The sequence below is a fragment of the Bos javanicus genome, chromosome 22 (genome assembly GCF_032452875.1).
Source record: "Bos javanicus breed banteng chromosome 22, ARS-OSU_banteng_1.0, whole genome shotgun sequence".
Classification (NCBI taxonomy): domain Eukaryota; kingdom Metazoa; phylum Chordata; class Mammalia; order Artiodactyla; family Bovidae; genus Bos; species Bos javanicus.
The window spans coordinates 11478377-11502170 of NC_083889.1; the positions used below are offsets into that span (position 1 = coordinate 11478377).

Here is a 23794-nt window from a genome sequence, read left to right on the forward strand (position 1 = left end):
GCTGGGGCTCCAGGGCTCTGGGACACACATGCACACACATGTACACACACACACGTACACACACACACAACACACATACATTCATGTACACACACGCACGTGTGCTTTACAGGGATTTTTCTGGTATCCAGGTAGAGAGACCACAGTACTTACTTTGACGATTTTTATAAAAACCCTCAGCCCAGGGCCCAGCCGGAGGATGGAGAGAGGGCTGCAGTGTGGCTCCTAACGGAAGTGAGGGCAGCACCAGGCACTGGGCCAGCACCTGGGCTGCCGAGAGGCAGCAGCAGACAGGAGGCTGGAGCCGAAGGCGGCGCGGGGCTGCCAGCTCTGAGCGAGGGGCTGGGACAGCCCCCATCGGGCCCCCAGACGTGGACAGAGGGTCCAGTCTGCTCAGAGCAGCCCTCACCAGAACCCCCGAGCCTAGTCCTGGAGGGCCACCTTCACAAAGAGGGTGGCAGACGGGTGCTGGTCCCCGTTCTTGGAGAGGAGGTGGATGTGTCGGTATCCTGGCAGGCGAATGGGTGGGGAGGGATGCACCAGGAGAGTTCTGTTCACTCCAGGAGGATACTTCGAGGGACAGCCAGCCCCCACCCAAGAAATGCCTCCCATCCCACCCGGCCGCCCGAGTCGTTCCCCTTCCTCACAGACACTCACCCTGCTTGAGGCTTTTCAAGGGGATGGTGCTCTGGCCAATGAAGTCGTTCTTGGAGGAGGCATCGTAGTCCTCCACCACAAAGCGCACAAGGGCAAGCTCAGGCACAGCCACCTCAAATTCCAACTCCGTGTCCCACCATGGATTGAAACCTAGCAGGTGCAAGCACTGTGTCAACAGCACAGACATCAGCCCTGGAGCCAGGCTCAGCCCAGGCCCAGCACGTACCGTTATTGGTGACCACAGCGGTCTGGCGGCTGGCCACGTCCCGGCTCATGCCATGGATCTCCACTGTCACCTTGGGGTCCACGATTGAATTCTTATTCTTGTTGACTTTTGGCAGCTGCTGCCCTGAGATGACCTGAGGAGAGGCAAGGGATAATTAAGCGTTCAGGATGGTAGCGAGGGGGAAGGGAGTCCCGGGGCACCTGTCCCCCCTGTGGCTGGCCATACCCTGACATTGAGTCGTTTCGGAGTCCACCAGGGCCCGTGGGCCAGGGCACGGGAGTTGAAGGTAGAGTTGGGGTCTCGCAGGAAGGCAGGCTTCAGCACGTACCCACAGGCCCCATTGTCCAGGAAGCGGCCCTGGTACACATCCATCTCTGACCCAGGAGTCTGGAAGTTCAGGGCCACTGCAGGCAGGACAGAGTAGTCACAGGCTGTGTGTGTGTGTGTGCCGGGGGTGTCTCAGGGGTCCCAGAGCCCAGCTGGCTTGGGGTACACTGGGGCCCAGAGTCACATAGTGAGATAGAATCAGGGTCCAGGATCACTCCAATGCCTACTGCCCTCCTGCTGCCCTAACTGACCCACTACACCAACCTTACATTCCATTTCTGGGGCCAGAATTCAAAGGACAAGTGCGCTAATGATGAAATTTCAGAGGCTGTATTTGCTCACGGGAGATTATATCCAAACTGTGATTACCAGCTCTGAAGCCAAATCTGTGAATCTGGCTCTGCCTGGGTCCCCAGAGTCCCCTGGCCCTCCAGACAGAAACCCTCACCCAGGGCTCCTCCAAGCCCCAGCCAGCCCATACCGATCTGGCAGCCCCCATTCCACATCTCCACGGGGCTGTAGTTGGAAGAGTCCGTTCTCCACCCAGCGGGGTAGATCCTGCTCAGGTGATTCACGTTGTGGCGGACAAAGCTGTTTCCTGAGGAAGGGTATGAGTTGGTCAGAAGCAGAGGCCTTCTGGGTGAGCCCAAGCACCTCACTAACATCATGGAGTGCCGGCTCTGGGAGATGTCTGGAGGGGTGGGAGCTAGTCCTGGCCCTGGCCAGCTCAGATGGTCAGACAGATGGGCAGCAATCTAGGGGGTGGGGAGGCAGGGCCAGGTTCACCTGATTCTTGGAGCAGTCGGAGGGCGCGGTTCTCAGAGAAGGATGACATCTCATAGAAAGCCTGTCCAGAGGTGCCAGAGCTGGGGAAGCCCCGAAAGTGGACGCTCTTGCAGTAAATGACCATGTCGGAGAGTTCCTTCGCTAGCCTGAGCTTGTCCTCCTGGGGGCCATGGGGAGGCCCAGGTTAGATTCAGAGATTGGGGCAGGTGGGCACTGAGAGAGCCAGAAACCCAGACAGAGACAGAGAGAGGGGGCAGAGGGTCTGAGTGACAGCCACAGAGCACTCAGACAAGGCGAACATCCCACAAGGCGATGGAGGGTGATGATGGAGGAAGGCCCCAGGGCTGCTCCCGCACCCCCACAGCTCCCCCTCGAACCTTGGACTTGTGCTGCACTTGGCTCCTCACCGCCTCGTCCTCCATCTCAGCAGCCTCATCCTCGTCTGACACCACAGTGGCCTCTGGGCCACCTTCTCCTCCAGGCGGGAAGAGCCCCCCAAGCTTCTTCCCCTTCAGCAAGATCTTCCCCCTCAGTTGCTAAGGATGGAGGGGGCAGCTGATCAAGATCCAGCTGGCCTCCCGGCCAGTCCCCTGCCCTCTCCTCTGGGCACCGGGTCCCCGTGGGGCACCTCAGGGGAAGGCAGGCTGGTGACGACCCCGTCCAATGGCCGATCCAACAGCATGGGCCCCAGGAGGGTGCGCAGGTGTCGCGCCATCACGCGCTGCTGCTCCAGACTGCAGTGGTTCTCCAAGGACAGGATGACAGGGTAAGGGGATGCCTGGAGGCCCAGGGGTAGATTAAGAGGGGTGGGTGGCCCCAGAGTATCTTCCTCCTCACCCCCAGGGGCGCGCCCACCTTGAAGGCGTAGTCCCGGATGGCCCTGACCACGTCGCAGAAGAGGATCTTGGAGGTGAAGGTGTAGCCATGATAGATGATCGGCTCCTGGTTGGGCCCATCCCAGCAGTCGAGCTCCAGGCAGCGGCAGCCTTTGCACAGCGCCCTGCAGGTGGGGTGTGGGCTAGGCCCTTGGTCCCGCCCCGGTCAAGCCCGGCCCCGCCACGCCACGCCCCACCCCGCCCCGTCACGCCCAAGTTGCCCTGCCCCACCGGATGTAGGCTTCTGTGCTGCTGGGACCCGTGAGCTGGTCTTCCAGCAGGTAGGTGTTGTGCGAGGACGACACCAGGTAGTGGCTGAGCGGCTGGTCCATGTCCTGGTAGACGCGCCGGTGCGCCAGGTCGAAGGCGCTGCCGTCAGCCGAGAGCAGGTACATAAGAAAGCCGTCCTTGGTCATCTGACGCTGCGCCTTGGCTGGAAGGCGGGAGGCGGGAGGGCGACTGCAGGTCAGAGCGCCCTGGGAGCAGGGCCCCCACAGCCCCGCCTCCCATCCTGAGTTGGTGCTCGCGTATCTCTTGGAAAGGGGGTAAGTTTGAGTCTCTTGACCAGACCTTTACTATACCCCAGCATGGGGCTCTGTCTCCTTCTCTTCTGTCCCAGACTCGGTGAGGCCCCCCGAGGGCAGGACTTCATCACCTCCTTCTCCAGGACTGGGCCCCCATCTGACGTCTTAAAGCGTTGTGCCCAGCATGGGCTGGGAAATATCGCCCAGGGGCCCTGGAAATGGCTGAGGCGTCCCCTGCCCTCCAGCTCCCTACTCGGGCTGCCGTCTCCCCAGGGGTCTTCCCGCCGTGTGGGGCCCAGAACTGCAGTTCACAGGCCCTCACCCGTCTCGCTGGGTTCATAGCGCTCAATGAGGGAGAGAGCCAGTGCAGGCCCCGCCTCCTCCTCCCGCTGCTGGTGCTGCAAGAAGGTCACCAACTGATCCACCGACAGGGTCTCCCTGGAGCCCGTGGCCTCCTCGAAGGTGCGGTCGATCTCCTTCCTCTGGGTCAGTATCTTGTAGAAGGTCTCTATCTCCTCATCCTCCAGGGAGTCTGTCTGAGAGTGGTCACATTCCTGCAGAGCCAGGACGCCAGGTAGGCAGGGCTCAGAGCAGGTCCCAAGCTGTGTTCCAGACACTGCCAGGCAGACCCAGCCCTCGCTTCCTGCCTCACCTTGAAGATCTTTCGGGCATAGCTGTCGTCCACCTGGATGTTGAGCTCCTTCAGAAAGTTTTGTAGCTCTTTGAAGCTCATCTTGTTGTCCTTGTTTTTGTCAGCTTTTCGCAAGCAGGAATGAATCCAGCTGGGCAAGAAGTAAGGAAAGAACCCCAGGAGCCGTGGTACCCCCCAGGTCCCAGCCAGAGGCATGGTTCAAGCTCACGGTCAACTCCCAGGCCCAGGTGGACTGAGGGCCCCTATAGACACTGCTCCCCACAGGCCTGGCTGTTGGCACATCTGCATTTCAGGGGTAAGACCTGGTAGCCTCTTTGGAGGAAATATGACATCCAATGAAAGAGTCTTTTTCCTACTTTCTGGCTTTGAACCCAGAAAAATTTGAAATTTGAAAATTTGAAATTTTAAAAAATGTTAATTTTCTCACTCTAAAAGGTTCATTACAGACAGCTGAGAAAATGAAGAAAAGTAAACAAAGGCCCCACAGTTCTATCAGCCAGGGGTACCTACTGTTAACATTTCAAGGTATGTCCTTTTGCTTTTCAACATACAATTATTACTCAACTTGACTAAAGCCTTTAAGGCTTCTTTATTAGGAAACAGCAGATTTCAAGCCACTGATCAAAGGTGGGGACATCACATGCAAAAACAAAGCCTGGATCATGGTGTCATGATTGCGGTGCTTTGGTCCCCACTTCTTTCCCTCTATCTCTCCCATCAGCCTTGAACTTGAGAACTAGAGAAGGAGAGGCTCCATACTACATTCCACAGAAAACAGAGAGCTCATTATAGAACAAGAAAATGGGAACTCATGAGCACAACGAAAACATGATAGCAGGTTTTAGGAAGAAATCAGAAAAGAAACCACAAGATAAATCACGCCATATCAACATTTTTAAAATTCTGAGGATCAAATAAAGAAAAAACAAAGTCATCTATCTGACAGACTGGAGGAAGCATTTGCAGCAAAGTTTTTGAATTAATTAAAAAGAAAAGAGTATGATGACCCTAAAAACTAAATGAGAAAGGGATGTAAACCAAACTTTTACAAACATTGATAGTAATCAAAGATACTAACAGTTTGGAAATAAGATGCAATTTCTTAGATGATAAAATCAGCAACTTAAAGGTATATTCCCAGTGCAAGTAAGGGTGAGGTGAAATGGACACTCTCATCCATCAGCTGGACAAAGTAAACTGGTACAACCCTTAGGAAGGTAATGTAGAGATATCAACCTGTTACACCAGTTGACTCAGTAATTCCACTTCTAGCAGTCCATTGGTAAGGAAGTACTTCTGAATACTGAAAGGTTTTATGAACACAGTCCTTTGCAGTGTTATTTATAGAGGTAAAAGAATAAAAATAAATGAAACGTCTGACAGTAAAAGAATGGATCCCTAATTTATAGTACATCCACTCAGTGGAACAGTACGCAATCATTAAAGCCGAGACTTTTCGCTTCCATGCATTGGAGAAGGAAATGGCAACCCACTCCAGTGTTCTTGCCTGGAGAATCCCAAGGACGGGGGAGCCTGGTGGGCTGCCGTCTATGGGGTCGCACAGAGTCGGACATGACTGAAGCGACTTAGCAGCAGCATACTAACACAGGGAACTAATTATGACATAATGGTACATAAAAAATGATACAAATATATTAATCTTCATTATTTTTGGCAAATGCACCACTAGACAAAATGAAATGCATCAAGAAAAGATTAAAGGGAGAACTCAAATGTCAGTAGTTTCTGGAGGAGGCAGGTTTTCTGGGCCTTAAAGCTTCATTCTAACATACCCATATAGTTAAATTTGTATTTATATATATAAGTATGTTTTATGTAAATATATGTGTACATTTACATAAAAAAAAATACGGTAGAATTCCAGGTTAAAAAAAATACAAGTTCACAGTGGTCCACCCAAGCATAAGGTCCCAGTGCTGATTGCTCTTCAGCAGGCTGGAATGGCTTTAAGACCTCAAGATTTAGGCAGCAGAAGCCTGCAGAGGGCATGAGATTGTCCAAGCACAAGCCTGTGCAAAAGGAGTGACTGTCAGAAAAGTGCCATAGAACTGAGCTGTTAGGAAAGCTCAAAATTGGGCTTCTCTGTGCCTCAGTGGTGAAGAATCTGCCTGCCAATGCAGGAGACACAGGTTCAATCCCTGGTCTGGGAAGATCCCACATGCCTCAGAGCAACTCAGCCTGTGTGCCCCAATTATTGAGCCTGTGCTCTAGAGCCCAGGAACCACAACTATTGAGTCTGGAAACCTAGGGCCTGTGCTCAGCAACAAGAGAAGCCACTGCAATGAGAACCTGCACATTGCAACTAGAGAAAAGCCCAGGCAGCAATAAAGACCCAGCACAACCAAAAATAAATACATAGATAAAATTATTTATTAAAAAAAAAAAGTTCAAAGTCAGGCAGACAAAGCCTTGAGAAAAACACTTAAAAGCCCCTGAAATGCTGAAAAGCATACAATAAAGGGAATCTACAGAGTTCAAAATGTGTCCCCCAAAGGAGCTGGATATACACTAGCAATGAGTAAAGTAATCAGAAAATGAGATTAAGAAAATAATTCCTTACAGTAGCATCAAAATGAATAAAAATACAAATTCTTTTAACGCATACCGTATACTCTGAAAGTCACAAAACACTGTTGATAGAAATTAAAGATCTAAATAAATGGAAAGATACCCCATATTTGCAGATCAGAAAGAAGACTTGATACTGTTAAATGAGGAATACTCTCCAAATTAATCTACGGATTCAACACAATACCTGTCACAGTCATGCTGGCTACTTTGCAGAAACTTACAACCCCATCCTCAAATTCGTATGGAAATTCAAGGGGCCTAAAACAGTCAAAGCATTCTTGAAAAAAATAAATTTGGAAGACTCACACTTCAGGATTTCAAGGGTTCCTACAAAGTTACAGTAACTAAAACGTTGTGGTGTTGGTGCAAGAATAGACATTTAGATAAATGGAATTTAGGTAAATGGAACAGAGGACTTCCCCAGTGGCCCAGTGGTTAGAACTCCACGCTTCCGCAGGGGTTACGGATTCAGATCCCTGGTTGTCCCCCTGTGTGGCGTGGCCAAAAAAAAAAGGACAAATGGAATAGAGAGTCAAGCAGTAAACTCTCATATTTATGGTCAATTGATATTTGACAGGGGTATAAAGATAATTCAATGAGGAAAGAATAGTCTTTTCAACAACTGTATGTCTACATGCAAAAGAAATATGAAGTTGGATCTCTCATATCACACCATACACAGAATTTACAGAAACGAACTCAGAGTGCACCAGAGACCTAAATGCAAGTGCTAAAACTATAAGAAAAAATATGAGTAAATGTTTGTGTCTTTGAGTTAGGCTAAGCCTTCTTGCTGTAAGTTGCTTCAGTCATGTCGGACTCTATGCAACCCCATAGACGGCAGCCCACCAGGCTCCCCGTCCCTGGGATTCTCCAGGCAAGAACACTGGAGTGGGTTGCCATTTCCTTCTCCAATGCATGAAAGTGAAAAGTGAAAGTGAAGTCGCTCAGTCGTGTCCGACTCTTCGCGACCCCATGGACTGCAGCCCACCAGGCTCCTCTGCCCATGGGATTATGACAACAAAAAACACAGGCAACAAAAGCAAAAGGCAAATGTGTTAGAGCTCACCGAAACAAAAAATTCTGTGCTTCAGAGAAACCCACCAAAATAAGAACAGAACCCACAGAATGGGAGAAATTAATTGCAAAGCATATATCTGGTAAGAGACTTGTGTTTATAATATTAAGAAAAAACTCTCACAACTAAATAATAGGAAGGTAACGCAATTAAACAATGGGCCAGAGATCTGAATAAACATATCTCCAGAGGAGATGTACAAAAGCACATAAAAATGGTCGATATCATTAATTATAAGGGAAATGCAAATCAAAACCACAGTAAGATACTTATTTTAAAAAGAAGATAACCCGAGTTGGTAAGGATGTGGAGAAATCGGAAGCCTCGAGCGCTGTTGGTAGAGACGTAAAGTGGTGCTCGCTATGGCAAACAGTAGAGTGGTTCCTCAAAAAGCTGAAAATAGGATTACCAGATGATGTCACAGTTCCACTTCTGGGTATGTACCCCAAAGAATTGAAAACAAGGTCTCAGATACTTGTACACTCATGTTCATAGCAGCATTATTCACAATAGACAAAAAGTGGAAGCAACCCAAGTGTCCAGTAGTGGGCGAATGAATGAAGTGTGGTGCATACATACAATGGAATATTGTTCATATTAAAAGGATGGAAATTCTAACATATGTGACAACATGGAAGAAACTTGAAGACATTGTGCTAAGTGAAATAAGCCAATGGCAAAATGACAAATACGGTATGAGTCCACTTATATGAGGAACCTAGAGTAAGCAAGTTCATAGAGACAGAAAGTACAGTAGCAGTTGCCAAAGGCCGGGGGAGGCTGGAATGCGGAGCTACTGTTCAATGGGTACAGAGTTTCAGTTTTACAAGATGAAGAGTTCTGGAGGTGGCTGAACTACAGTGTGAATGTACTTAACACTACTGAACTGTTCACCTAAAAATGCTTAAAACAGCGAATTTTATGCATATATTACCATAATTTAAAATTAAATAGGCCCATTAAAAAGAACAACAAATGGGCAAAGGATCTGTTGAATAGCTATTTCTCCAAAGAGATATACAAATGTCCAGTAACCACATGTAAAGATGTTCAACCCATTAGCTATCAAGGAAATGCAAATCTAAACCACAGTGAAATGCTACTTCAAACCCACAGGATAGCTGTCATAAAAAAGGGCAGATAACAAGGATTAGTGAAGACGTGAAAAGTCAGAACCCTCATACGCTGCTGGTGGGAGTATAAATTTCCTCTCTGGAAAATAGGTAGTTGTTCAGAAGTCTAAATATATAGTTACCACAAGACTCAGAAATTCTAGGTATGTATCCAAGAGAAAGGAGAACGTATGTCCACACAAAAACTTACACATGAATGTTCAGAGCAGCATTATTCAGAGAAGCAGAAACCCAAATGGCCATCACCTGCCAGTTGGATAAATAAAATGTGGTATAGCCAGAAAATGGAATATTATTAGGCACACAGAATAAAGTACCGATACAGGCTATGACGCGGACAAACCCTGTTGTTTAGCCGCTAAGTTGTGTCCGACTCTTGGCAACCCCATGGACTATATAAGCCCACTAGGCTCCTCTGTCCATGGGATTTTCCAGGCAAGAATACTGGAGTGGGTTGCCATTTTCTCCTCCAGAGGATCTAAATTCCCGACCCAGTGACTGAACCCATGTCTCCCGCGTTGGCAGGCAGATTTTTTTTACCGCTGAGCCACTAGTGTGTCTCCATAACATTATGCTAAGTGAAAGAAGCCTTCACAAAAGACTGTAGAATTCCATTTATATAATAAGTCCAGAAAGACAAAGTATCAATAGATTGGTGAGACAGGAAGTAGATTAGTGGTTGTCTAGGCCTTGGGGGCTGTGGGGAAATGGGAACTGCTAAAGAGTATGGGTTTCTTTTTAGAATGATGAGGATATTCTAAAATTCATTGGCTGATGGGTTGCATAACTGTGAATATACTAAAAAGCATGGATTTGTACACTTCTGGTGGATGATTTACGTGGTAAGTGAATTATATCTCAATAAAGCTGTCATAAAAAAAAGAGTTGGTACTGGTTCCACCCTAATCCTATATACCAGAAGCCTGACCTCTTTGAACCATAGACTAGGGCATTGTTGTGCACCTAGATTTTGAACTGAATTTGTTTCTAGCCCCCTGGCTGGCCTGCATATCAGGCCTGGGAGAACTTGATCACTCCCCAAAGAATGGCACAGGGGATAGAGGTAAGTGGGAGTGGACCATGGCCTCCCGAACTCCCAGAGAGAAAAAAAAAAAAATGCAGTAACTCTAGGAAACATTAAAATGTCTAAGTCTAGGGGACTTCCCTGGTGGTTCAGTGGTTAAGAGTCAGCCTCCAATGCAGGGGGTTCAGGTTCCATCCCTGGTCAGGGAACTGCCCACATGCTGAACAGTATGGCCAAAAAAAAAAATCTTTAATAGATAAAAAAGAAAAAGAAAACTAAGACTTTTTAAAAAAGATACATAATATTTTTTTTAAGTCTAAGATTAGGTCTCCCATTGAAGCAGGCAGCTCCCCTCAGCCTCCCCAGTCTCCCAGCTCTATGCTGGTTATAGTGAGGGGACGAGGGACATCACGGAGCTGCACTGCTGTCTGGCCCTTGGGTCAGAGTAGACAAAAGAGGGCCCAAGTACCTTCCCTGCTTCCCCCAATTGTGTTCTCTCAATGTGATGTATTTGGAGACAGAGCCTTGAGAGACTTAGGTAAGACCATGAGTGGGGCCCTTGTGATGGGATTAGTGCCCACGTAAGAAGAGACACCAGAGATCTTGCTCACTCTCTCTTCCCGCCTTCCCCCCACATCCCGCCCCCCGCCCCCAACATTTTAAGACAGAAGATAGCCATCTACAAGCCAGGAAGAGAGCTCCCACCAGAACCCGACCCTGCTTGGCCCCTGATCTTGGATTTCCAGCCTCTAGAACTGTGAGCAAATTAATTTCTGTTGTTTAAGCCACCCAGTCTATGGTATGTTGGCCCAAGCCAGGTGTCTTCCATACTGAGGCTGCCCTGGGGATAAGCATAGCCAGTAGCCGCAGGCTGGGTCTGGGTCCACTGCCCCCAAAAGGATACTGTCGCAGCTTCTGCTGCTGGTCCATGGAGCCCGAGTGGTGGATGATCTTGCCCAGGCCCTGCACCCAGTGCTGGGCATCGGCTGGTGATGGGGCAATGAGGTCTAGAGTATTGCGCTGGTCCTTGAAGACTATGGAGAAGCAGCGATTCTCAGGCACATCCCGAGCAAACTTCTCCAGGCCCTCTGTGCGGTGCCCCATCCGCACCTCCTGGATGTCCTCGATGGAGACTGCGGGAAGGGGGTGGGGGCAGAGAGAGAGCTGTGAGGGGCAGGAGGATGGTCAGAGTGGGGACAGAAAGAGGCTGACATGGAGGAGGAAAGGGGGACACAGCTGCAGCAGGCAGAGTGGAAATGCCCAGGGAGAGGGAGGTTGACTTTAGGGCGGGAAGGGCTCCTATGGTCCCAGGCCCCCTGTTTCTGTGCTGGGAGGAAGTGGGGCCCCTGGGAGAGGATCGGGGCAGGGCAGGGCTCTCAGTGACTGGAAGAGGCCACTCTGGAGCTTGGGGCCTGTGACGGAGGTGTGGCCACATGCTTTCCTGGTGTACTTGACTTTGGGCCCTTTCCCTCCCTCCAAGACAGCCATGAGAGCCTCCAGGCTCTTCTGACCACTCAGGAGCCTGGAGCCACCCTCAGTCAGCCCTGGCCCTGGGGTTTGGAGACAGAGGTCCACTGACAGGGAAAAGTGCTTGTGTCGGGAGCAGCCAGGGCCTTGCCTGCATGCATCTATGGGTCCTGATCTCAGGGAGCCCCTTGGGAGGGCTGGTGCTCCAGGATCCCAAGAGGTAGACTGGAGGGTGCCCCTGGGGGTCTGAGACCATGTCATTCTATCCTTGGGGACAGCAGGGGGCCCTCCTGGGGCAGCCCAGCTTTCCTAGCTTCCAGGAGCAGCGAGGCCCTGCTTGCCCCACTTCAACCCCAGGGTGCCTCCTGACCTGGCTGTGAGCCACTCCCTACAGCTGGGCTCGTGCTGGGCCTCCCATCATCTGGAGCCAGGTTCTGCCCCTGCCCCAACCCCATCCCAAGCCATCCACATCCACCTTCCCTGGGTCGAGACCAGCTCTGGCCAACAGCCTGCCTGTCCTTCCTGGTGAGTGCCCAAGGGCCTCCAGGTCACCTGCAGGCCCCATGTGTGAGGCATATGCCATACCAGGCAGCAGGCTCTGAGGTGTGAGACACGCAGACCCTGGGCTGTCTGGGGTGCAGGGGATATTCCTGTTTAATCCCTCCCTGCACCTTCCCCAGCCCTGCCAGGCCCCACACTGGCTGCAGCTGCCCCAGACTGGGAGTGAAAACAGGAAGCCAGGGTGGTGGGGGCCAGCTCCCCACCCACTCCAGAGAGAAAGTCCAGATGCCTTCCTGACTGATAACCCTCGTCTGTCTGCGGTAACCAAAGCGGAGGGAGGCTAGTGGGGTCGGGATCAGGGAGGCAGTGGAGACTTGGGGAGCAGGAAGCAGAGACACAGCACTGGGAGACTACCCCCCGTCCGCTGCTCCTGGCCTCAGTTTCCCCAGGGGTGGAGCGCAGGCTCACTGCTCACCAGGAGGAGGGAAGCAGATGACAGGCATGCCCAGCCCAGAGCTGTCTCTGTGTCTTGGACACTCCTCACCTGAGCACTCCTGATGCCCAACCCCCAGGCTATCGCCCCTGTGGCCCTCCCTGTCAGGATTAAGGCCCTTCACTCACAGCCCTTCTGCGTTCGTATCCCTGCACCTCTGCTCATGCTGGGTCTCTGGGCTGGGAGCTCCCTTCTGCCCTTCTGCCCATAGCTGTCCTGGTACAAGGTCCCCATCTCACCGGCCCACGTCTAGCAAGGCCCAGATCTCCTACTCCTCCATCTGGCCCCTGCCCACCCCCGCCAAGTGCTTGGCACACACTGGGAACCATGCACACGTCCTGGCTGGTGGATGGGCTTCCGGGAGTCCCCAGGGCTCGAACAGTACGATGCCCCGTTCCCACGGTGCCGCCGACTCCCAGCATCTAACAGGAAAGCCTGTATCAGGGCTGAGGTCTGTGAAGGAGCCTGGCTGGAGCCACAGACAGAGGCAAGGGCTGGGTCACTCCTGTCTTATGTGACCGACATGTGTGCAGTGTCATTTTCTGAGAGCCCTTCTGGCTCCATCCCCTCCGACCCTGCCCTCCCCTGCTCAGACCTCCCACGGCCCACAGCTCCCAGGACCCAGCCAGGCTCCCTCCATCGGACCCTGCTGCGGGCCTGCAGGCCACACCTTCTCAGGATTCTGTCCAGTGTCCTGGGGCCTGGCAGACCCTCCCTTTCCTCCTCCCACCTGAGCCTCTGTCTGGTCTCATTCCCCAGAGACCTGCTTAGTGGGCTCACCCAGCCTGCATCCCCTCCACAGCCAAGGGCAGGTGATTGGGTGATGAATTTCCAGGGACTTGGACTGCGAGAGAACAACAGCTGCAGTGATCTTTCCATACTACCAGCCACATATGGCTATTCACATATAAATTAGTTCAAATTCAGTGAAATTAGGGATTCAGCTCCTTAAGCACAGTAGCCATGGTTCAAGTGCTCGAGGGCCACAGGTGGCTAGTAGCTGACATATTGGACAGCACAGCTATAGAACATGTCCATTATCATAGAAAGTTCTTTTGGATAGCTTTGGTCTAAACTTTTCCCACCAAGTAAAGGTGCAGAGGGAACCTCTCATTTTGCAAAATGTTTGGGGCGTTCTGTGTTGGCAGAGCTGCAGAGCTTGCTTCCTAAGACCTTGCAGGAGGCACTCTCCATCTTCAGGCTTGAGCTCTGAATTCCTAGACCTTTTCTGAAGCTTCCAGAAAGCCCTCAGGCCCACAGCCTCACCAACCAAGGCCTCTCTATGCAAGTCCCAGCCTGCTCCACCCCAACCTGCCTGTCCTGGCTCCAGCCCAGGGAGGAGCTGCCTCCTGTGGCCCCACCTCTCATCCTGTCCACCAATACCCGGAAGGGCCTTATCTGCCCTTGGACTTTGGGCCTTACCACACCTGAGTCCTGATCCATCCGCCCAACTTCCCTCCTTTCCACAAATGTCTGGGTGGATACCTGTGCGCGCTGGTAACACTGTTCGTTCCCTCCTTACTTGGGAGCCTGACTTTTCCCGTCTGTGGCCATGGCTGTGTATCCCCACTTAGAAAAAGCGTGAGCATCTCCATCTGTGGTCCACGACTGCCCTCTCTAGCCCAGACTAGGCCTCAGTTTCCCTATCAGTGATCTAACTGACTCCATTCTCCAAGCCTGGCCGCCTCAGATCCCCCATACCTGATATCCTGGTTGCATGACTGACCGCTGCCCCGCCAGGCCAGGCCTCAGTTTCCCTACCTTTGGTTGTGGTTCACGATTGACCTTCAGCCCCACCCCTCCCCCAGCCAGTGTCAGTTTCCCCATCAGAGCGCAGGAGCAGCACCCTGCCCCTCCCCACTCATGATACTCATGGTGCTCTGGGAGCACTCACACAGCTGGGATTCCGGGGTCCTCATGACCTTGCGGGACTCCTGCCAGATGGTCTTGCAGTCCTCCTGCAGCTTGTAGAAGCGTTCTCTCCGCCATGAGTTGGACTTCACCTTCAAGAGTTGGCCGCCCTTCAGCAGTGCCTGTAGGTCCTTGTCATCCTGTAGGCCTGGGGGGCAGAGCTGGTAAGATGCCACCTCCTCTAGGGTACCTGCTGCTCCAGCCCCATGCTGGCTCCTTTTTCACCAGCCTCATCCTCAGCGCTCTATTCACTTCTTCCACCACCCTTGCTCCAAGCTGATTCAGGAGCCCCGCCTTCAGGCATCTCTGACTCCAGCTGAGGCTGTGCAAACCTTAGGATACCCACCTGTTCAAGGCCACACTTTATATGTAATGCCCTGCAACCCACAGCTGAATGGACAAAGAACACCTGGGGGACCAGACCCCTAGAAAATGGCCTGGCTCCAAAAGACTTGGTAGGCTCCTCACTATCACACCTAGGGGTCAGAGTGACCTGAAGGAAGCTAGGACCAAAGATCAGGCAGAGCAGAAAAGAAGAGGGGTAAACACAGGCGGAAATGGATCCCAGAGCACCATGAGTATCATGAGCCCAACAGCCTCCCTAGTCTAATGGCTCTGGAATCGTGTATTGGGTCCAGGCGAGGCCTGCTGAGATGCCTCATCCCTCCCTGTCCACCCCATCTCTGAGTGGCCTGGGTCTGGGACCTCTCAGGGTAGAGTAGCCCAAAGGCATAGTGCAGGCCTTTCCGAGGCTGAGGCAGCACCTGGCCCAAGGCCCCGAAGTAGAGGAACCCTAACTGCCTGGCCCCCTCCCACCCGGCTCCTTTCAGAGATGCAGGCTGGCCTGGGGGGTGGGCTCCCACAGAGACAGTGTCCTTCGTCCCACCAGACCCAAGCAGGAGACACCAAAGGGGCACCAGGCCTGGTTTCATAGCATCCCTCATCCCAAGCAGACCCTGTGCCAACTGTGATCAAAGAGGGACCCCACACCACCATAATGACCCATCAGTGTAACTAACGGTGAAATGCACATCTCAAGCCTATCACCCAAGCCACATGGAGCCCAGCAGCCAGCACTGTTCAGAGCCAAGAGACCACCTCACCTCCCTTCTGTCCCCCAAGTGAAAACTCTGTGGCTTTTCAGCAGTCTTTATCCTGCTCGAGCAGAGTGGAGGCTTCAGAAGCCGTGCGTGTCTAGTGTGAGGGGCCTGTGCCTAGGCCTACAGGCTTTTCTTGTCTCAACCCAGATCCCCAGCCCCAGATAGGTTCTCCCACTTTATCCATGACCCCACTTCCTACACCCCAGCCAGCCTGCTCCAGATGCACACAGGACCTACAGAATCTTCTGGACCACTTCCCCAGGCCTCAGCCTCTATCCCTCCCTAGTCACCCTCCTCCAGTGGGAACATAGCCCCATGCTAACACTTCCCCCTCCACGATTTTAGGCAACTTCCTTCCCTCTCTGAACCTCTATTCCGCCATCAGCACTGGGTGATGTCTGATGTGACCTTCCCTCACCTTTGTTCCAAGTCTCTCCACCCCCCGCCTTAGTGTCAGCAGTTCCCCTTCAGCCCCAGGGGAGACCCAGTGGAGGAGAAGGCTCCTACAGAATGTCCTCAACTGGTGGCTATGTCTCGGGGGGGCTCAAGAGAGAGAACAGAGACAAGGTTGTTTCCACTGCCTTCCAGAGGAAAGAGCTGCCTCAGCCTCAGCTCAGCTGGGGGATCCCACTGTCCCTCCTGAGGCTGAGGTCAGCTGAGAGGGACATCCCCTTGCCCTCTGCTTGCACTCCCCTCCCCCCACTCCCACCCAACTGGGGCATCTGGGGGTGCACACACATAGCACAGATGGGAGTGGGGGCACAGGGTCGGAAGCCTGTGGGAGCTCCACCCTCCAGTTCTGGAAAACACCGTGAGCAGACGACACATTCATCCTGTCCTGGAGCCAGACTGTGGCCCTGTCGGCGGTCAGGCAGAGATAAGTCCCTTGGCTGCCTACATGGCTTCCGGAACACAGACCTTGGTCCCAAAGGGGGTCTTGATAATAGTGACCCTCCAGGCTGCTGGGAAACCTAAGCAGATACCTCCTTCTCTGAGCTTCATTTGAGGCCCTTTTGTTTCTGAGGCCTTTGGTCTGCCCCCGGCCCTTGCTCCCGTAGCAGCCAGAAGGTCCATAGGCACCCCTTCATCCAGCCCCACTCACTCAGCTATACAGCATCTTCTCCTGTGGGAAGGTGGCAAAGAGGGGCCTCTGAGCTCAGGGACTCCTGGGTTGACCTTGCAGCCTCATCAGTCTGCCCAGGCTAGTGGCACACAATGAGGTGGCTGTATGGGGAGTGCAGAGAGGCTGCAGTGCTCATAGGGGTGTATGATGCCAAGAGCCCTGCCCATGTACCTAGGGTGATGCCTGATGAAGACAGACTGAGTCTGGGATGCAAAGCAGCGCACAGCTACACAGATATAGCCACACACACAGTCACACAGTCCACCATACTCATCATACACTGCCATACACAACCAGGAAGAGACAATGGGCCACACACAGTGACACACATTGTTACATGGAGTCACACACAGCCAAACAAGGTACCGTGCCGGAACATCATCATTGTCATAATAACAGTAGCCACCGTAATAATAGTTCACATTTCAATAAGATCCTGTTCTTAGCACATGTATTTAATCACCCCAACAACCCTATGAGGAAGGCAATACTGTTCCCATTTTACAGATGATGAAACTGAGGGTCAAGGAAGTTACACGGTGGAGTTGGGACTCAGAAGCCTGCCCACAGCATCAGTGCTAGGAAACGTTACCTTATGCAGCCACCACCTGTGCACGCTGCCACAAAGAGCAACAGCAGAAAATCTATAGAACACACACCCCATAACACAGATGACAGAATCACCCAGTTGTCTGGGTCACCCACTGTCACATCTGTCTCCCACAGTCAAACATGGTGTGCAGCATCACACATCACACACTGTCACACTGGTGCCATTTGATTACACAGCATTGCATATCCTCATTGCTGCACAGTGGTCCCAAGTACCATAGAAGTGACAGAATTACCACTAGGCGTGTAAGCAAGATGGTTTGAGAGTGGCAAGGGGCAGGGTAACCATTCCCCCCAGTACATGGCAACCCTGCAAAAACAGCCCCACTGCGAGTCATACACTCACAGAAGTACTAAACAGGTCCAGGCTCCAAGACACACAGTCTGCGTCCTGCCCCAGCTGCCTTTCCAGCCTCCCCTGATCTCGGGGCCCCTGAATCCCTTACCCAGCCTCTGCCCATTGAGCGCTGCCACCTTGCGGCTCTGTTCCTGCAAGTAGAGCTCTCTGGAGCGGCTCAGTCTCCGGCTCGGCCTCCGGACCCCAAAGCACTGCATGACGTTCCGACGTGACCCTGCCGCCCAGCAAACCTGGCCCAGGACAGTGTGGCGTCCAGAAGGCAGCCGCGGCCCTAGGGTGGGAACCACCTCCTCGGAGGGGAGCGGGGTCGGAGACCTGGAGTAGGTGCAGAGACCGGGAGTAGGTAGGCGGGGCTAGAACCAGTGGGGGCGGGGTCTGGAAGGATGGGTGGGGCCTTGAGTCTAGAGGCGGAGCGATACAGAAATCAGCACTGACGGGGCGGAGCCATATCCTAGAAGGCAGGGCCAGTTCCAGAGGGGTAGAACCGCGGAGCCATATCCTAGAAGGCAGGGCCAGTTCCAGAGGGGTAGAACGGATGCCTCCGGGAGATGAAGGGAGAGTGGAATCAAGACGGGGAGCGAAGGGGCCGGAGCTCAGAAGGCGGGACGCTCCGAAGGAGGAGCCGGGGCCAGGAGGCGGAGTGGAACAAATCCATAACCCAGGAAGCAGATCAGTGGCGAAAGTCGAGGCCAGAAAGCGGATTGGGGCGTTTGGGGGCAGGGAGGGCGGTACCTCGACTTTGGAGGCAGTGTTGGGGCGGAGTCCGACCAGGGGGCGGAGACTGAGCCGGGAATCTTAAACACTCAGCGGGAGACCTGGCGGAGAACCAGAGGGCTGGGCGAGATTGAGCCGAGGAGGGAAGCCTGGCCCGGCGGCGGCCTGGGCTGCAGGGTCTAGCGGACAGCCGGGTGGGGCCAGGCCAGGCAGAGTTGAGGATGGAGCTCGGCCGGACACCGGAGCCCGCCAAATATTTTACCTCAGTCACTCAACGAATCCATTGTGACTGAGTGGGCCGTTGCTTCACATGTGAATCTCCAAGATGCCAAATGCGAATGGAATTCTTGAAAAAATGCCGATCTTAAAAATGAATCCATTAACACAGGTTTGCTTTGATAAATAGGTGAGGACTCCAACTCTATATGAAACTGTGCTGCCAGTGTGCTCGGTACAGTGTGATCTTTCATGTAAGTTACCACCCCACTTTCATTCACCCAGCAATTATTTATTGAGCCCCTCCTGTGTGCCAAGGTCAGGACATCACCCAGAGGCCTGACTCACTCCTCTCTTTTACTCGCTGCCTCTGAATAGTTCCTTCATTTGCCTCACTGCAGCTCCAGTCACCAGCACTGACAGTGAGTCACTCGCAAAGCCAGTTATTAGTACAGACAAGCATGGCAATAATAATGATAAACTGAAGTGCAGAGTGACTTGCCTAAGGTCTCACCTTGGAGAATAATAAAGCATGGGAACGTGTGTTAGTGAAGGTGAGCTGGAATACGGGCACAGACAAGTTGTTCTTCATTTGCAGTGAAGGGAGCTGAGGGTAAGGGGAAGCCTCTGTTTTAGAGAAACCACACAATGGTTTTTAACCAGAGGGCCAAGGACTCCTCGAGGACCTATGGATAGAACCACATCTCAATATAAATTGCTTCCTTCGAATTCTTATGTATTTTACTTTATACATTTAAAAACTTGATCCTGAAAAGGGGTCCACAGGCTTCATCTGACTGCTAAAGTGGTCCATGGCACAAAAAAGTTAAAATCAGTGTGGATCAGTGTGTGTCTGTGTTGTGTGGGCCTGGAATCCCAGGACAGACAAGCTGGAAACAATCAAGGTGGGTAGGGGGTTGCATAGGGGACAAAGGCAGTTAAGGGAGGTAATTTGGGGTGATGAGCTAGAAGCAGCAGGGCCTCCAGGGGAGCAGCTTTGGATTGCAGGGTTTGTGCCAGCTCCGCAGGAAGGGCTGGGCAGTCAGGCACTTGAGAGGCAGGTCTCAGACAGGATGGGCCAGGGCTGCCAAGCCCATGCCACAAGACTGAGAGGTGCTGACTGAGACTCCGCACAGTTCCCTCTCCAGGCAAGATACTAGGGCTGCCTAGAAACAGACTCCTGGAGAAGGGAATGGGAACCCACTCCAGTATTCTTGCCTGGAGAATTCCATGGACAGAGGAGCCTGGTGGGCTACAGTCCATGGGGTCACAAAGAGTTGGACAGGACTGAGTGACTAAGCACACACACACACACACACACACACACACACACACACAGCGAAAGAGACTGGACAAAGGCACAGAGGCCACAGAGGCTGGAGGCTGGAGCCCATCCCAACATGATCTGAAGCTGCAGCTGTGTCAGAAGCCACCAGAGGGCTTACAGGATGCCTGAGTGTGAAGCAGGCATGGAGGAGGTGGCAGTCTGCAGGATAGACAGCACCAGCTAAGGGACGATTAGAGAGAAAGAGATGTCTCTACTGTGATCCTCTGAGCTGCCCAGCCTCCCTGCCAGTCTGGAGGAGCACTAAGGATACCTCTGTCCTGAGGGGAGAAGAGGGGGCACTGGAAAAAGCAGGGAACCCATGACCCAGCTGGAAGAGTTTGCCTTGAGAGGGTAACAGCTCTGGGCACTGAGCAAGGTCTCTCTGGGCCATGGGGCCCAGGTCTGAGCCAACCAGGAAACGTGAGACAGACTGGGCAGTGGCTGAAAGGAACATCTGAGTCTTCCCTGAGTTCCAGGGGGTCTCTAGTGGACAGCTGGAGGGCTCTGCCTTTCCCCTTCCCATCTATTACCTCCACTGCCAGCACAGAAATCATGGTCTAGATGGATAGTTTAGACTATCCATGATTTAGATGGGTAGGTGGTGGGCACTAACGTCTCAGACTCCAGGGGTACTAGAAAACAGAGGGAGATGGACTTAAGCAGTGATTGGAGTGAGAGAGGCAGGTTTGCTGAGCTGGCACATGACCTAGGGGGCTGGAGTGCAAAGCCCTCTAAGAGTGGGTAAGCCCCCAGGCTGGCGCAAAGAGATGCCAGGTGCAGGTTGGGGACCCCTTCAGCTAGGAGACCCCCTCAGTCCCTGCAGTCCGGAGCCCACGGCTGCTCTCTCTCCTGGAGAGACTGCGATAGGACAAGGAGCTGGTCCAAACTGTTCCCCGGTCTTTCGGAAGAGACAGAGCTCGGCTGGACAAAGCTGAGAGCCACAGGCAGTTAGAGTGGAGACACGAGCCTGTCTGGCCAGGAGGGTGCGCAAATGGGGGCGATTGGGCTGCTCCTCCCAGCCCGGGCATCGCTGACCCTGATTTCTGCGCTGGGCAGTTACTGCGGCACGGCCACATCTCACTTCGCACACCTCCTCGCCCTACTCCTCCCAGCCCGCAACACTCACGCGCCCGGACGCGGTCCAGGCACGCCTGTGCTCTGGGGAGCCTCTCCGGGCGGCCCGGACAGGGCGGAGAGAACTTGATTATTCGTGGATGCCGGTTCCTTCCCTACTCGGCCCCTGCGAGTGCAGCAGACCCTGGAGCCTAGCCTTCCGTGACCAGGATAAGGGAAGGGGGTCGACCCCAAGGCGGCGGGGCCGGGGGTCGTCTTTAGGGAAGTCTTCAGACTCGCACACCCGTTTTCTCCCCACCGGCCGAGTCTGCGGGACAAGCCTGGAAACGCCCAGGGTCGCGCCCGGCAGTCGGGTCGAGATTTCCTCAATGCGACAAAAGGGCCGAGGGGCGGGCCCGGGGCGGGGCGGAGGGCGGCCGAAGGAGCAGGGGGTCCCCCGCCCTGGGCCGGGGACGGGTTTTCGCAGGGTCGGCCCAGGAGGGGACGCCCCCCCTCCCCGCGAGAAGGCCGAGCACTCACCGTGCAGGGTCAGGAAGTCCCGGCCCGAGTCCATGCCCGACGGACGGCGTGGCGGGAGGGGTGCGCCGCGGGACACTCGTCCGCGGCGACAGCGCGGCGGCCTCGGGTCCGAGCGGAGTGTGGTGGAGGGACCCGAATGGACTGCAGGGGGCAGGAGGCCGGAGGTGGGCCTGGGACTCCGCTCCGCCCCCCGCCCGCCCGCGCCCCCGCCCCCTGGGCCCTCCAACCCGCGCCTCTCCCCGCCCCTCCTGGGGTTTGGCTGGGAGGACAGAGGTGGGGGCCTGGAAGCCCGGCCATCCCTGGCCCAGGCCTGTGGGCGCGTCCCGGACAGAAATAGCCAGATCCCTCTGGCTTCCTCCGCCGCCGCCACCCACAGGCCGCGGGCCCTGTCATTAGCTCGGGCGGCCGGGCCCCACGCCCTGCCTGTGGGCGCTTCGCCGGGTTACAGTGATGCGCCAAAGAATCTGCGTCCTCCTGGGCCCGGGACCGCGTAACATTCGACGCCCAGCCAGGCTGGTGCAGAAGGCAGCCTTGGAGTCCAGGCGTCCAGCCGCGGCTCCCCGGATGTCTGCTTTCTCTTCTGCAGAATGAGAAGTTAGAAGGTCCTCAGAGTTAGAAGGTCCTCAGAGAGGCATGCCTGGATCTAGTCTGGAGAAGGGTCCCCTTCCCTCTCTCTGGGAAGTTTCTAACCCTAGAAGTGCCTTTGGCGGGGGCTGGGGCAGAAGCCACAAAACTTAGAGTAGTTGCAGAAAACTCTCCTTTGAGCCCCTCACACCCCAAACGCCTGGCGATCTGTACAACAAAGTGGGGGACAGAATCTAGGACATCTCCAAGGTTCCTTTTTTGGGTGGCATCCCAAGAGACTGTCTGGACAAGTGGTTCCCTTGCCCCTACTCCCACAGTCAACTCTTGCAGTCCTGACACACTTTTATAAGTACCCAGAGACCCCCAGAAGTCCCAGAATCCTGCTGCCCACCAACTTTTGGGAAAGGCCTTGAGAGAGCCCTCAGAAGACCTTTCAGGATGGGGGCGGTGATGGTGCTGAGCCCACCAGTGAATCCCCCAGGCTTCCTGGGCTGATGAAGCCAACAGTGAGAGTCTGGCAGAACCAGTTGGACCCCAGCCCCTCCCACTCCCAGCAGAGGCAGGTCTGGGTGGCCTTGAATACCTCAAAAATGGATGTAAGCCAGCGAGAGGCCAAGTCTTCCCATCCTGATGACTGAGGCTGGGTCAGGACTTTGGAGAGCCCCCTCTGTCTTCCCGCCTCTCCTGCACGGAGAAGGCTAGCCCTTAATCCAGCCCTCTCCCCAAGTGGCCTGCCCTCAGGCCTGTCCAAGCCCTCCTTGCTTTCCCTTCTGCTCAACAACAAGCAAGTCCACACAAGACCTCCCTTTGGAGCTCCAGCCTGGGGTCAGGGAGGCTGAGGGGTCCTTCTCTGTCCTCACTCTCTCCTCCAGGCCAGGATGCCTGCCTCCGGACCTGCCCTCTGGGGGTCTCCACTGGCCCTGGGGCGAGTCCTGGGACCTCTGACATCCCCAGAGGCCTGCAAGCCCCTCTGCTCAGCATTGGGCCTCCCCCAAGCCCTGCTCTTCCCAGGTAGCCACACCACGAAACTTAACACCAGCAGTTGGCTCGGCTTCATCTTAAGCATCATTCCTATTTATTCATGTCACTTCCCAGCTCTGAGCCCCAAGCCTGAAACCAGGGCATGACCTGTCACCTCTCCCTCTGATGCCCCTGGTGGGGGCTGCAGCCTGGCTTTTCCTTTGCACACAGCAAACCTGTCGCACACAGGCCCTCTTCTGGCCTCTGGCTCAGGCCAGAGAAGCTGAGGCCTCCTCTGGAGCCTGGAGTTGCTGGGCCGGATGGGCATGGCTGACTCAGAGTTGGCCCATGCAGCCAGGTTCAGTCAGAAAAGAGGGCTGGACCACACCCTGTTCAGAGAAGCCAGGCTGCTGCTCTAACCTGTAGGTCAGCAGCTCCCCAAGACTCTCCTCTCTTCTTCTCTCCTGTCTGTCCCTCCCTTCTACTGGGTGGGAGGCACTCTACTTGATTACTTCTGCTGTGTGTAAGCGTGTTCAGTGTGGGGACTGTGTGTCTGTGTGTGGAGGGGCTGGGGGAGCCAAGCAAGAGGCTTTGCACTGAATTGCAGTTGCTGGAATCTGTTCCCTCTGCCCTAAACAACCAGGGACCTCTGTGGGCCCAGCCCTGGCCAGGTGCCCAAATTACTCCCCTAAAATCCAGCTCTCAGTTAGTTACCTCTGCAGGATGCCCCTGAGATCCAGGGGCCATGCCTGCCCAGAGACGAGTTGTCTAATGGTGGACTTTCAGGCGTCTCACACCCCCAGCTGACCTTCCTGTCCCCGAAGTGTGAGTGAGGGTGGGTGTAAGGGGAAGTTTCTGGGATGACTTGGAGACAGGCCAGACCTACCGTCAGAGCTGGTGCCTACCTTAAGTCACTTCCCTTGGCCCCTCCCTCCACCACTACCCTGGGGAGGCAAGAGA

The 23794-nt window shown here is 54.0% G+C and overlaps 1 protein-coding gene across 3 annotated transcripts; it reads right to left on the reverse strand.

The window, feature by feature from the left end:
• Positions 1-397: 397 nt before the first annotated feature.
• On the reverse strand, positions 398-21474 carry PLCD1 (phospholipase C delta 1). 3 transcript variants are annotated; one of them, XM_061395924.1, is made up of 15 exons: positions 21290-21474; positions 14230-14394; positions 10779-11007; positions 4048-4177; positions 3718-3949; positions 3103-3304; positions 2852-2996; positions 2625-2774; positions 2374-2532; positions 1997-2156; positions 1692-1808; positions 1109-1287; positions 884-1016; positions 658-807; positions 398-509 (listed from the first exon to the last, which is right to left on the reverse strand). In XM_061395924.1, exons 1-15 carry the CDS (start codon positions 21321-21323, stop codon positions 424-426), a joined length of 2271 nt encoding a protein of 756 aa, XP_061251908.1. In that variant the 5' UTR covers positions 21324-21474; the 3' UTR covers positions 398-423. The 3 variants fall into 3 exon arrangements, with proteins under 3 accessions (XP_061251908.1, XP_061251907.1, XP_061251909.1); XM_061395923.1 differs by lacking the exon at positions 21290-21474 and adding an exon at positions 17528-17878; XM_061395925.1 differs by lacking the exon at positions 21290-21474 and adding an exon at positions 15765-15968.
• Between the last annotated feature and the right edge of the window lie 2320 nt (positions 21475-23794).